Source organism: Malassezia sympodialis, genomic scaffold (assembly GCF_000349305.1).
Source record: "Malassezia sympodialis ATCC 42132 genomic scaffold, msy_sf_5, whole genome shotgun sequence".
In the NCBI taxonomy this organism is placed as follows: Eukaryota; Fungi; Basidiomycota; class Malasseziomycetes; order Malasseziales; family Malasseziaceae; genus Malassezia; species Malassezia sympodialis.
The window spans coordinates 178,978-192,233 of NW_017387803.1; the positions used below are offsets into that span (position 1 = coordinate 178,978).

General features: G+C 57.0%; 5 protein-coding genes across 5 annotated transcripts; 3 read left to right on the plus strand and 2 right to left on the minus strand.

The window, feature by feature from the left end:
* Positions 1-42: 42 nt before the first annotated feature.
* Positions 43-3,099, plus strand: MSY001_1276 (uncharacterized protein; the record flags this gene model as incomplete). The annotated part of the gene is made up of 1 exon (XM_018886390.1): positions 43-3,099. The coding sequence occupies one exon, from the start codon at positions 43-45 to the stop codon at positions 3,097-3,099; it is 3,057 nt and encodes a 1,018-aa protein (XP_018739869.1).
* A 161-nt stretch (positions 3,100-3,260) lies between these two features.
* Positions 3,261-5,098, minus strand: MSY001_1277 (uncharacterized protein; the record flags this gene model as incomplete). Its single annotated transcript, XM_018886391.1, has 2 exons — positions 3,261-3,265; positions 3,325-5,098. The coding sequence occupies 2 exons, from the start codon at positions 5,096-5,098 to the stop codon at positions 3,261-3,263; spliced, it is 1,779 nt and encodes a 592-aa protein (XP_018739870.1).
* Positions 5,099-5,244: 146 nt separating this feature from the next.
* Positions 5,245-9,514, plus strand: MSY001_1278 (uncharacterized protein; the record flags this gene model as incomplete). The annotated part of the gene is made up of 2 exons (XM_018886392.1): positions 5,245-5,258; positions 5,338-9,514. 2 exons carry the CDS (start codon positions 5,245-5,247, stop codon positions 9,512-9,514), a joined length of 4,191 nt encoding a protein of 1,396 aa, XP_018739871.1.
* A 66-nt stretch (positions 9,515-9,580) lies between these two features.
* Positions 9,581-11,308, plus strand: MSY001_1279 (uncharacterized protein; the record flags this gene model as incomplete). The annotated part of the gene is made up of 1 exon (XM_018886394.1): positions 9,581-11,308. One exon carries the CDS (start codon positions 9,581-9,583, stop codon positions 11,306-11,308), a length of 1,728 nt encoding a protein of 575 aa, XP_018739872.1.
* A 95-nt stretch (positions 11,309-11,403) lies between these two features.
* On the minus strand, positions 11,404-12,645 carry MSY001_1280 (uncharacterized protein; the record flags this gene model as incomplete). Its single annotated transcript, XM_018886395.1, has 1 exon — positions 11,404-12,645. One exon carries the CDS (start codon positions 12,643-12,645, stop codon positions 11,404-11,406), a length of 1,242 nt encoding a protein of 413 aa, XP_018739873.1.
* Positions 12,646-13,256: the final 611 nt, after the last annotated feature.

Consider the following 13,256-nt stretch of genomic DNA (forward strand, 5'->3'; position numbering starts at 1 on the left):
GCGGGGCATTGCCACCGTGGCGGGCGATCAGGCTGGCTGATCATGTCCCACGATACGATTGACGAGTCGCTGTACAGTCGCCAGCTGTACGTGCTGGGGCACGATGCCATGAGGCAGATGTCCTCTAGCAATGTGCTAGTGGTGGGTCTGCTGGGTCTCGGTGCTGAGATCGCAAAGGACATCGCACTGGCAGGTGTGAAGAGCGTCACGCTGTACGACCCGAACCCGGTGCAGGTGCAGGACCTGAGTTCGCAGTTCTTCCTGCGCATGGAGGATGTGGGAAAGCCTGGTGTGACGCGTGCGAGTGCTACTGCCGTGCGGCTGGCGGAGCTAAACCCCTACGTGCCTGTGAGGGCGCTCGATGTGCCTGAGCTTGACAAGGAGACGCTCCTGTCGTTCAAGGTGGTGGTGCTCACGCATACCAACCTGGGCGAGCAGCTCCGCGTAAACGACATTACGCATGACCAGGGCACCCACTTTATTGCTGCGGACGTGCGTGGTCTGTTCGGCACGGTATTTAACGATTTCGGATCGCACTTTGTGTGCAAGGATACCACTGGCGAGCCGGCTCTGCATGGCATGGTCGTGTCCGTATCGAAGGACTCTGAAGGTCTTGTCACGACCGTTGACGAGACACGTCACGGTCTAGAGGACGGCGACTACGTCACGTTTGCTGAGGTGCAAGGTATGACCGAGCTGAATGGCATCGAGCCGCGGCGTGTCACGGTGAAGGGGCCCTATACATTCACCATTGGCGACACGTCGAATTTTGGCGACTATGTGGGCGGGGGTGTATTCAAGCAGGTCAAGCAGCCGCGCGAACTGCACTTCAAGAGCTTGCGCGAGAGCCAGCTGGAGCCCGAGTGTATGATGTCGGACTTTGCCAAAATGGACCGGCCGCTGATCCTGCACGCTGCCTTTGAAGCACTGTATTCGTTTGAAGTGCAGAACCGCCGCTCGCCGCGTCCGCGCAATGCGGATGATGCGCAGGCGGTGCTGGATCTAGCGCTGGCCCTGCTCAAGGCGCGCGGCCAAGCGGCCGAGGATGAAGCGACTAAAAAGCTGGTGCATCTGCTGGTGCGTGAGCTGGCTTTCCAAGCGACCGGTGATCTGTCGCCGATGTCGGCCTTTGTTGGTGGCTTTGTCGCACAGGAAGTGCTGAAGGCTTGCAGTGGCAAGTTCCATCCACTCCTGCAGCACATGTACGTGGACGCGCTCGAGGCTCTGCCTCAGCAGGTGTCGTCGCTGCCCGAGTCGGAGTTCGCACCGCAGGGTTCACGGTACGATGGACAGATTGCCGTGTTTGGCAAGGCATTCCAGGCCCGTATCGCCAATACGCGTGAGTTCCTCGTGGGCAGCGGTGCGATTGGCTGTGAAATGCTCAAGAACTGGAGTATGATGGGCCTGGCCTCGGGTCCTGAGGGCCGGATCTATGTGACCGACTTGGATACGATTGAGAAGAGCAACTTGAACCGTCAGTTCTTGTTCCGCCCCAAGGACGTGGGTCAATTTAAGTCGGACACGGCGGCGGCAGCCGTCATGGAGATGAACCCTGACTTGAAAGGCAAGATTGTCACGTACCAGAACCGTGTGGGCACCGAGACGGAAGACGTGTACGATGCAGCCTTCTTTGCCCAGCTCGACGGTGTGACGAATGCGCTGGACAATGTGGCGGCCCGTGTCTATATGGACAGCCGTTGTGTGTACTTCCGCAAGCCACTGCTGGAGTCTGGCACGCTGGGCACGAAGGCGAACACGCAAGTGGTGGTGCCGGATCTCACCGAGTCGTACGCGTCGTCGCAAGACCCGCCGGAAAAGTCGATCCCTGTTTGTACGCTGAAGAATTTCCCGAACCAGATTGAGCACACGATCCAGTGGGCGCGCGAGCAGTTTGACGAGCTCTTTGAGAAGCCGGCGACCAATGTCAACCAGTACCTGTCGCAGAGTGACTACCTCTCGTCGCTGGCTGCGTCGGGCGAGTCGAGCTACAAACAGCAGGTGGAGCAGATCAAGGCGTACCTGGTCGATGCGCGTCCCCAGTCGTTTGACGCGTGCATTGTGTGGGCACGCGAGAAGTTTGAGGAGAACTATGTGAACATGATCAAGCAGCTCCTTTTCAACCTGCCAGCAGATGCGAAGACGACAACAGGACAGCCATTTTGGAGTGGCCCGAAGCGCGCGCCGACGCCGCTGACGTTTGACCCGCAAAATGAGCTGCACATGGCGTACATCGTGGCCGCTGCGAACCTGCACGCATTCAACTATGGGCTGCACGGCTCAAACGATGTGGCGCACATGGCACAGGTGGCATCGCAGGTGCAAGTGCCGACGTTTGTGCCGCGCGAGGCCAAAGTGCAGATCAACGACAATGACCCTGCGCCGAGTGCTGTGGGCAATGCAACGGAGGACCAGGCTGCTCTGGAAGAGCTCGTCGCCAGTCTTCCTGCGCCGTCGACGCTCGCTGGCTACCGGCTGCAGCCGGCTGACTTTGAGAAAGACGACGACTCCAACTACCACATTGACTTTATCACGGCCGCATCGAATCTGCGTGCGACGAACTACCAGATCACGCCTGTGGACCGGCACACGACCAAGGGCATTGCGGGAAAGATCATTCCTGCGATTGCGACGACGACGGCGCTCGCAACCGGCCTGGTCAACCTAGAACTGTACAAGCTGCTGGACGGCAAGCGTGACATCGAGTCGTACTCGAACGCCTTTGTGAACCTGGCGCTTCCCTTCATTGCCTTTAGCGACCCGATTGCGGCGCCCAAGCACAAATTCAACGATACAGAATGGACGCTATGGTCGCGCTTCGATGTGGACGATATGCCGCTGCGCGATTTTATCCAGTACTTCCACGATGTGCATGGCCTGGACATCACGCTCGTCTCGGGGGCGATGGCCATGCTGTACGCGGACTTCATGCCGCCGAAAAAGAAGGAAGAGCGCCTAGGCATGAAGATCAGCGAGCTCGTCGCGACCGTGTCGAAGAAGCCGATTGAGCCCCACGTGACGCACATTGGCATCGAAATTATGGCGGACGACCGCCAGGGCGAGGACGTCGAGGTGCCGTCGGTGTCCGTCCGCATCAAGTAGGCACCCTCTGTAGGATCGTCTGCGATAGCGACACGACTTGCGTCTGTAGAGCACGTGCGCTCGCCGGCATGGCCTTCGTCGCCGATCGACCCTCGGCGGCCGCGACGGCGCCCACAGCACGCACGAGTCCGGCCGCCTGCATCTTGCGAAATACGGGTGCGCTACGCTCAGGTGAGCCGAGCCAGGCTGCATACTCACACAAGCTGAGAAGGATGGAGAGGGCACGGAGCTCGAGCTCCCAGGTATCGGTGGCCGCGAGCGCCGGCGGAGGAAGCAGCGCCGCGATGGGGCCCCATGCGTCGGTAGGCAGGTGGACCAGGAGCTCGCACGCCACGGGCGACGAAGAAAGCATGGCCAGCAGGCCACTCGCCGCCTTCGCCAGCGCAAGTTCATGCACATCGTCACTCACATGGCACAGCGAGAGCAGCAGGCGCAGGCGTCCCTCGGCTGTATGTAGCCGTAGCGGCGCGGTGTCGCTCGGCGCTGGCACAGCCGTCGTGGCGGGGCCATCGCGCTCTGTTTCGCCGGACCAATGCGCAAATACGCCGTCGTCCTGTGCCATATTGCACAGGAGCTCCATCAGCGCCCGGCGCAGCATGAGCGAGTCGTGCTGGAGGAACAGGGGCACAATGGAGTCGGCGATGTTCTTATGCTCCGAGTGCGGGCACGAGGCATGCGCCACAGCCGTCGCCATGGCAGGCGACATGCTCGCCAGGTTGGTCAATGCGAGTGCAGCCTCAAACACCTGGAGCAGGGACGAGACCGGCGCAAGGAAGAGAATGCCCAAGTACACGACAGCCCGCACCGCCGCTCCATCGACGCCGTACATGAGGGCAGGGTCCACCGAGATGGTGAGCTTCGCTAGCGCCTGGAAGGGTAACAGCTGTGTCGCGTCCATCGACGACGAAAGCGCCGCCAGCGACTGCTGCGCGAGCCACAGCAGGGCCCGGCTGACACCCAGCTGCAAAAGTCGACCGCGAAAAGCCGCATCCTGCTCTGTCACAAGCGACAGAAACAAGTCCGCAAGGGGGCGGTACAGCTGGGGGGATGCCCGTGTGGTCAGCGTGACGAGAGGTGGAACAAGCCCAGCGTCTACGACCCGCCGCACGCGCTGCACAACACTCGACGGCGCAAGGCGAGCGTCATCAGGACCACGCTTCGTCGCTGAGCGGCGCAGAGCTTCCACCTGCCTCTCCTGCTCACTCAGCACAGGGGGGTACGCCACAAGATTCGCCAGCAATGACACCGTCACAAACGCCTCAGACGAATGTGCGCTCGGCTGGCCCGTAGCAGAGGTCCGCGCACTCAGCAAGCCCCCGAGCTTGCGCAAGAGCGGTGCATCAAGACTCTGCGCCTCTCGGAGCGCCGGCAGCGACGAAAGGTAGTAGAGACCCTCCAAGGCATCCGATTCAGCAGCTGCTACTGCGTCCCACGCCCACGGCGCAGAGTCCGTGGGGGCTGCGAAGGTGTGGTCGCGCACAAACGCTGCGAGTCGCTCATACAAGTCAGTGCATTCGTCGTCTGAGAGGTCCAGCGTTGACGGGATCGCTTTGGTGTCCGTCGGAATGGCCAGCTTAATACGCGCGAGGTCAGTGCATGCGGCCGCCAGTGACCCAGAAGGTGGGCTTGTCTCGCGAAGCCATGTCTGGATGCGCGGTTGGCTCTTCAAGTGCTGGCGCAGCGCAGGATGAGAGGCCCCTTCGCTGAGCATATGCGCAAAAGCTCCTGTACGCTCCCCCGATTCGTCCGTAGGCACCGCATAGGCTAGCACGTCGTCGCGGAGCAGAGCCTGTGCAAGTGCCGGGTTCACGAGGCACACGAGGCCTAGCACGGCCAATACACGGAGGGGGCGCTCAGCGGCGGCCGCGGCTAGCAGAGGGAGTGCCTCTGGGGCCGCAGTCGCATCCAGCTCACGGAGCGCGGCCAGTGCCGCAGCTTGGTCACGAGACGATTCCGCGTGGGCGTGGCCCAGCAGCACGTCCCAACACCCCGCTGCCATTCGGGGTCCGATGTGTGGAGCGAGGCTCGAGCTGGAGCCGCTACGGAAATCGGCCGGATTTTTTTCCGCGCGTCACCTGCCTCCTAGTCAAGTGGCGGTAACGGCAACGTGTCACCAGACTCATCAGGAGTGTGCTCGCCGCCACCATGAAGGAGCTAGTGTACGTACCTTAATACCACTCACACAGCAGCGTGCAAGATGCTCCCAAGAAGATGTAGGTACTATGCCACTCACCGCAGCAAAAACATCCAGTTCGGCGTCATGTCGAAGCAGGAGATTGTGAACCTCGCGGAACTGGAGGTCATCACACGCGATATCTATGACATGCCGAACCGGCAGCCACGCACTGGTGGTGTGCTGGACCGGCGTCTGGGTGTGAGCGACAAGCTAAGTACGTGTGAGACTTGTGGACACCGCATGGCCGACTGTGTCGGTCACTATGGCTATATCAAGCTGGTGCTGCCCGTGTTCCACGTCGGCTTCTTTAAGCATGTGGTGAGTATTCTACAGATGGTGTGCAAGTCGTGCGCGCGCATTCTGCTTGAAGAACCGGACCGCCGGAAATTTCTGCGGCGCTTCCGCCGCCCGGGCCTGGAGAATTTACAGCGCACGCAGACATTCAAGGCTGTGAATGCTGTAGCGCGCAAGACGCTCTATTGCCCCTACTGTGGGGCGACGAATGGCACTGTGAAGAAGGCGGGCGTGCTCAAAGTGGTGCACGAAAAGTTCCGGCAGAAGAAGACGGAGGAGGAAATGCTCGAGTTCCGCCGCACATTCATGACGGCCGTCAGCATGGGAAATGGCGAGCTGGCACCGCACCTCGGCAAGGCACAGGAGGACCTGAACCCCCTTCGTGTCCTTGACTTGTTCCGACGCATCTCCGACGAGGACTGTGAGCTGCTCGGTCTCAAGCCGCAGTTCGGGCGCCCCGAGGAGTATATCTGGCAGTATATTTGTGTACCGCCCGTGTGTATTCGCCCCAGTGTGGCACAGGACGGCGCGACGAACGAGGACGACCTGACCGTGAAGTTGACCGAAATTGTATTTACGAACAACATCATCAAGTCGGGCCTCACGAAAGGCAGCAAAGGTACAACTACCGCGCAACTGGTAGAGCAATGGGACTTCTTGCAGCTCAGCGTCGCGCTGTACATCAACTCGGAGATGCCGGGTGTGCCGCCGATGAGTGGGCACAAACCGATCCGCGGGTTCTGCCAGCGCCTCAAAGGCAAGCAGGGCCGCTTCCGTGGAAACCTAAGCGGCAAGCGCGTGGACTTTTCTGGACGCACGGTCATCTCGCCGGACCCCAACCTGGCTATCGATGAGATTGCCGTTCCTGAGCGCGTCGCCAAAACGCTCACATATCCAGAGCGCGTGTTTGCGCACAATATCGAGACGATGCGCGAAGCTGTTCGCAACGGCACCGACAGGCACCCTGGAGCCAACTACCATATTAATGGGCGCGATGGCTTCAAGCGCTTCTTGAAGTTCCCGGGCATGCGCGAAGACATTGCTGCCAACCTGCGCGTCGGCGATGTGGTCGAGCGGCACATCCGCGACGGCGACATTGTCCTGTTCAACCGTCAGCCGTCGCTGCATAAGCTGTCGATCATGTGCCATCGAGTCAAGGTGCGTCCCTGGCGCACTTTCCGCCTGAACGAGTGCGTCTGCAACCCGTATAATGCAGACTTCGATGGCGACGAGATGAATATGCACGTCCCGCAGACGGAGGAGGCGCGCACTGAGGCGCTCACCCTCATGGGCGTCAAACACAATCTGGTGACGCCGCGCAACGGTGAACCGATTATCGCCGCCATCCAGGACTTTATCACGGCTTCGTTCTTGCTCTCACGACGCGATCGGTTTTTTACGCGAGCGCAGTTCACGCAATTGTGTTCGTACTTTGCGGACGGCACGGTGCGGGTTGATCTGCCTCCGCCTGCGATCCAGAAGCCCGTGCGTCTGTGGACAGGCAAGCAGCTGTTCAGCTGCCTGATCCGGCCAAACAAGAGCTCCCCGGTCTTGGTGAACGTCGAGGCGCGCTGCCGCACCTTTGAGAAGCCGCGTGATGGGCACCCGAAGGAAATGTCGCCCAACGATGGTTACCTCGTGATCCAAAACAGCGAGGTGCTGTGTGGTGTCATGGACAAGGCGACCGTGGGTGACGGCAACAAGCACTCTGTCTTCGGCGTTATCTTGCGCGACTATGGCCCTGACGCGACCATTGCAGCGATGAACCGTCTTGCCAAAACCTGCGCCCGTTGGCTCTCAAACCAGGGCTTCTCGCTCGGCATTAGCGACGTGACGCCCGGTCAAAGGCTGCGCGATACCAAAGACCGCCACGTGCGGGACGCGTATGCCCAGTGTACAGACCTGATCGAGCTGGCAAAGCGAGGCAAGCTTGAGAATCTGCCCGGCTGTGACCAGGAACAGACGCTAGAGAGCAAGATCTCTGGTGTCCTCAGCAGCGTGCGCAGTGATGTGGGCGAAATCTGTATGACCGAGCTCAGTCGCCACAACGCGGCATTGCTCATGGCCGTGTGTGGGTCCAAGGGCTCAAAAATTAACGTCGCACAGATGGTGGCCTGTGTCGGGCAGCAAATTATTTCAGGCTCGCGTGTTCCGAATGGCTTCCAGGACCGCTCGCTGCCGCACTTCCCGAAAAAGTCTAAGGACCCGCCGTCCAAGGGCTTCGTGCGCAACAGCTTTTTCTCCGGCCTTGAGCCGACTGAGTTCCTGTTCCACGCGATCAGCGGCCGCGAGGGTCTTGTCGATACCGCAGTGAAGACGGCCGAAACAGGCTATATGCAACGCCGTCTGATGAAGGCGCTCGAGGACCTGTCGACCCACTATGACTTTTCTGTCCGCAACTCCGTCGGGGGCGTCGTGCAATTCTTGTATGGTGACGACGGCCTCGACCCAGCCGAGCTCGAGGGCAATGCGCTGCCGGTCGACTACCTCCGCACCTTCAAACACGCGGCCGCGAAGACCGCGCATATCGAGAGCCGATCACTCCTGCCATTTGAAATTATTGAGATTGTTCGTCGGGTCTTAAGTGAAGACCGCTTTGAGCGTGTCTGTACATCCAAGTACATTGAGGAGGTACGCGCATTCTGCTACGTGGAGTTGGCGCAGCGTGTGGCAGCCATCCGCGAGGCCTACGGTATGTACCCGGCCCTGGAGCGCGATGGCGACTGGGACATGGACACCGATCTGTCACTGGGCGCTGAGGCGGCGCAGCGCGCCATTGTGGAGAACAAAGCGCGTGTCTCGGAGGCGAACCTGTTGGAGTTCTTGGACCTGTGCTGGGAGAAGTACATGCGCGCCAAGATCGAGCCAGGGTCGGCTGTGGGTGCGGTGGGCGCGCAGTCAATCGGTGAACCTGGCACACAGATGACTCTCAAGACGTTCCACTTTGCGGGTGTCGCCTCCATGAACGTCACTCTAGGTGTGCCCCGCATCAAGGAGATCATCAATGCGGCCAAGTCCATCAACACGCCCATCATTGCTGCAAAACTGGTAAGCGAGAAGAGTGAGCAGGCTGCCCGCATTGTTAAGGGACGCATTGAGAAGACGTTCCTGGGCGACGTGGCCTCCATGATCGAAGAGGTATGGTCTGGCCACTCCACCTGCCTACGGGTGCATATTGATATGGATGCGATCCAAAAGCTACAGCTGGAGGTCACTCTTGACGATATCAAACGCGCTGTTATTGCCATACCCCGCCTCAAGATCCGTGATGAACGTGTGATGATTCTGCCAGAGATGAACCGCCTCGACATCTACATTCATCCAGAGGACAAGGAACGGGACGTGTACTTTGCGCTCAAGCATCTCAAGCGTCTGCTTCCGAAGGTCGTCATCAAGGGCATTCCAAATGCAACTCGTGCCGTTATCAGCGATGAGAAGGGCGAGCGCAAGCTCCTCGTCGAAGGGTATGGCCTGAAGGAAGTCATGACGACTGAGGGCGTCGTTGGGACCCAAACATATACGAACCATGTTATGGAAATGCAACAAGTGCTGGGTATTGAGGCAGCACGCAATTCCATCTACCGTGAGATTGACTACACAATGGCCAGCCACGGTATGTCAATTGATCCTCGTCACGTAATGCTCCTGGCCGACGTGATGACATACAAGGGTGAAGTCCTGGGTATCACTCGCTTTGGCGTCGCCAAGATGAAGGACTCGGTCCTGATGCTTGCGTCGTTCGAGAAGACGACTGATCACCTATTTGATGCGGCCCTCTACGGTAAATCTGACTCTATCGCCGGTGTGAGTGAAAGCATTATTATGGGCAACCCTGCTCAAACGGTGGGAACCGGCATGCCTGCTCTGATTAGCCCAGCTCCTGTCTTACCTCCGTGCCGCCCCTTGGTCTTTGACACTGATAACCTCTCCACAATAGCTGTTTAGTAAACCTGCATGTCATGGAAATTTTTTAACGTATTTTTCTATCGGTGGCACGGCGCCTCGTACACCATGGGCAAGAAAGATAAAATTGCAGCTGCCCCTGTCAAGGCATCGAAGAACGTAAAGGCCTCTACCCGCAAGGGAGAGACTGCCACTGAAAAGAAGAAGGCGGTGAAGGCGAAAGAGCCTGAACCTATGGAGGAGGAATCTGAAGATGAGCCGGAGGACTCGGACTCCTCAGAAGACTCTTCGGATGAATCCTCAGACAATTCGTCGAGCGATGATGACGATTCCTCGGACGATTCTTCAGACAATGAATCCGATGCTGATTCTAACGATTCCGATGAAGACTCTGATGAGGACGACGACGAGGAGAAAAAGAACTCAAACGACGACTCTGATGATTCCTCAGACGATGATTCTGACGATGATTCTGACGATGACTCCGACGAGGACGACAATGATGAAAAGAGCTCGAAAGAAGACTCTAGCGATTCCTCTGACGATTCCTCAGATGATTCTTCTGACGACTCCGATGAGGATAACGATGAAGGCAAGAAGTCAAAAGAAGAAGACTCAGACAACGACTCGGACGACGATTCTGATGACGATTCTGACGATGACTCGGACGACGACTCTGACTCTGACGACGATTCTGACGATGACGACGATAAAGACAAGAAGACGTCGAAGAAAGATTCGGATGATGACTCGGATGACGACTCGGATGATGACTCGGATGATGACTCGGATGATGACTCGGATGATGATTCGGATGATGACTCCGACGACGATAAAGACAAGAAGACGTCGAAGAAAGATTCGGATGATGACTCGGATGACGACTCGGATGACGACTCGGATGACGACTCGGATGACGACTCGGATGACGACTCGGATGACGACTCGGATGACGACTCGGATGAAGACTCGGACGACGACTCGGATGACTCAGGTGAATCCAATGATGACTCGAGCTCGTCTGAAGACGCTCCCAAGCCCGTATCGAAGAAGCGCAAGGCTGATGACGGTGAAGAAGCCGCACCGAAGAAGACTAAAGTTGACGAGAGTGTTGACGAAGGTATCAAGACTCTGTGGGTCGGCCAGTTAAGCTGGAACGTTGACAATGACTGGCTGAAAAGTATATTCGAAGAGTACGGCACCGTGACGGATGCGCGTGTACAGTGTGACCGCGACTCTGGTCGTAGCCGGGGCTTTGGCTACGTCGACTTTGCTACGTCTGCTGAGGCTCTGGAGGCATCCAAGAAGGCGCAGGGCAAAGAGGTCGACGGTCGCAACCTTCGCGTTGATTTGCAGGCTCCTCGCGCTCCCAAGGAGCGTGCCGATTCGCGTGCCAAGCAGTTTAACGATGAGCGCAGTGCTCCCTCTAACACACTCTTCCTTGGTGGTCTCGCATGGTCTTTGACTGAAGACGATATCTGGAATACCTTTGCTGAGTACGGTGAAGTGTCTGCCGTCCGTCTGCCAAAAGAGATTGATTCAGGCCGTCCCAAGGGCTTCGGCTATGTTGAATTCGCTTCTCAGGAAAATGCTGCGCAGGCTCTCGAGGCTCTCCATGGACAGGAGCTCGGCGGCCGTCCTATCCGCATTGACTTTGCGGGCAAGCGCGACAACACTAACTCTCCACGTGGCGGCGCCTCCAACCGAGGCCGAGGAGGATCCCGCGGCGGAGCTCGTGGCGGCCGTGACAACGGCTGGGGATCTCGTGCCTCTGGCAGTGCTCGCAGCGGTGCAATCGCGAAGTCTGCCGGTAAAAAAATGACATTCGACGACTAATCTGATAGAATGTTCTTTGTGTACAAACACAACATGTAGGTTGATGCTAAAGCGGTGATTATGTAAATTGAAGGCGGAAAGTAGGCACGATCAACTTATTCGTCAAGAAGCCAGTCGTTAGGCATAAACAGCTCGAAGTGGACCGAGCTCGGCTTCACATTGTTGGCCTTCAGACCTTCGCGAGCTTCCTGAAGGAAAGTGGTAGAGCCACACAAGTAAAACTCGGCGTCATTCGGGAAAGCGAATTTGCTTACATCCAAGTGGCCAATAGTGACATTTTTGCCAGAGGCACCTTCCTTGTAGAAAACGTGTAATTCATAGTTCTTCAAAGCTGATGCCAAGTGCTCCCGATGAGTCGCAAAGGCGTCAGTACCCGAATTGGTATCCGCATGCACAATAACGACATGGCGTTCTGAGGCAACTGACGACAGACGGGAAAGCATGCCAATCATCGGGGTCGCACCAATGCCAGCGGAGATCAGAACCACTGGCGCATTGCTCTCTGTGTTGAGCACCAAATCACCGAACGGCACTGACACCTCCAGATCGGTGCCCACTTTTGCGTTATCCACAAGCCAGTTGGAAACTTCGCCAGCAGGTGCTGACTCGGACGCTTCCAGCGCCTTCACAGCAAAGCTTAGACGACCAGGCTTCTCCCCCGAATCGACCAGACTGTACTGGCGCAGCTGGCCAGCACCATCAGGGAGTTTCGCACGGACAGAAATGTACTGACCAGGTAAGTGAGCAGGAAGGGGCTTCGAGCCGTCCTTACTTTCAATAGTGAAGCGGACCACATCACTAGTAAGGGCCTCACGCTCCAGCACGGTAGTTTGGCGGAACACTTTGCCAGGTTCCACTTTAGCACCCTTATAGAGGTCCTTCTCGAAGTTGATCAATAGACGCGCCATAATCCAGTATACAGAGTCCCATGCCTCTGCCACATCCTTCGTCACTACATCAGCACCAAGTACCTGAACAATTGCATAGAAAAGATTGTCGTGAACAATTTGGTACTGATCCTCTGTCACACCCAATGACACGTGCTTGTGGCCAATGCGAGACAGTAGGTGGTCAGGAAGCGGCGCATCTTTGTTCACCAGCATCGAGGCGAACGTAGCCACTGAAGCAGCGAGTGCTTTCTGCTGTGCACCTTGTTTTTGGTTACCACGGTTGAACACATTCCTAATGAGCTCTGGATGTTTCTCGAACATAGTCTTGTAGAACAATTTTGTGATGTTCTCAATGTTAGCACCCACAAGAGGAAGCGTGGCCTTGATCACTTCACCGTGTTCTGGAGAAAGCTGCCCTCGGCATTCATCAATATGGTTCACAAACATCGTAGCCAAATTGAAACATCTTTTGAACAGTCATACTGTCTTCATATACTTGTAAATTAGCTCCGATAAATCCGTTCGCACCCCTTGAGCGCATTTGTAAGCACACAAATCGAAACGATGCTATTCGCCAAGACACTTGAATCTGGGAGAGCTAGCCACAATAATACTGTCAACTTGATGCCCCTAGCAATCTAATTCACGCGTAACATGTTCCAACACAACATTAGGTGATCCAATACGTGACCAACAGGGTCCCCTAGCTAAGTATCAAACATCGCTACAATTTTATTACAGACCACAGTGCGACTGCGACGTGTAAGGGGTTGTTGTTTGGCCAAGCGCATTTTTGTATGGAGCGCAATCTCTTTGACATTCGGGATACATTAGTTTTGCAAGTATGCACACACACGATATTCATCCACTAGCGTAGCCGCCAAACCCCCCGGGTGGGCTATGCGTAGTTAACATTGCTTACGTAACATCCAGCTGGCAAGAATAAAGCATGCCTATGTACTATACCTAGTTATGATTGGATAATGACTGGCTCGCGCGTATGTTGCCGTCGTCTGATGCGATACATCAACACGCGTACATTGAGTGCACCAACACAG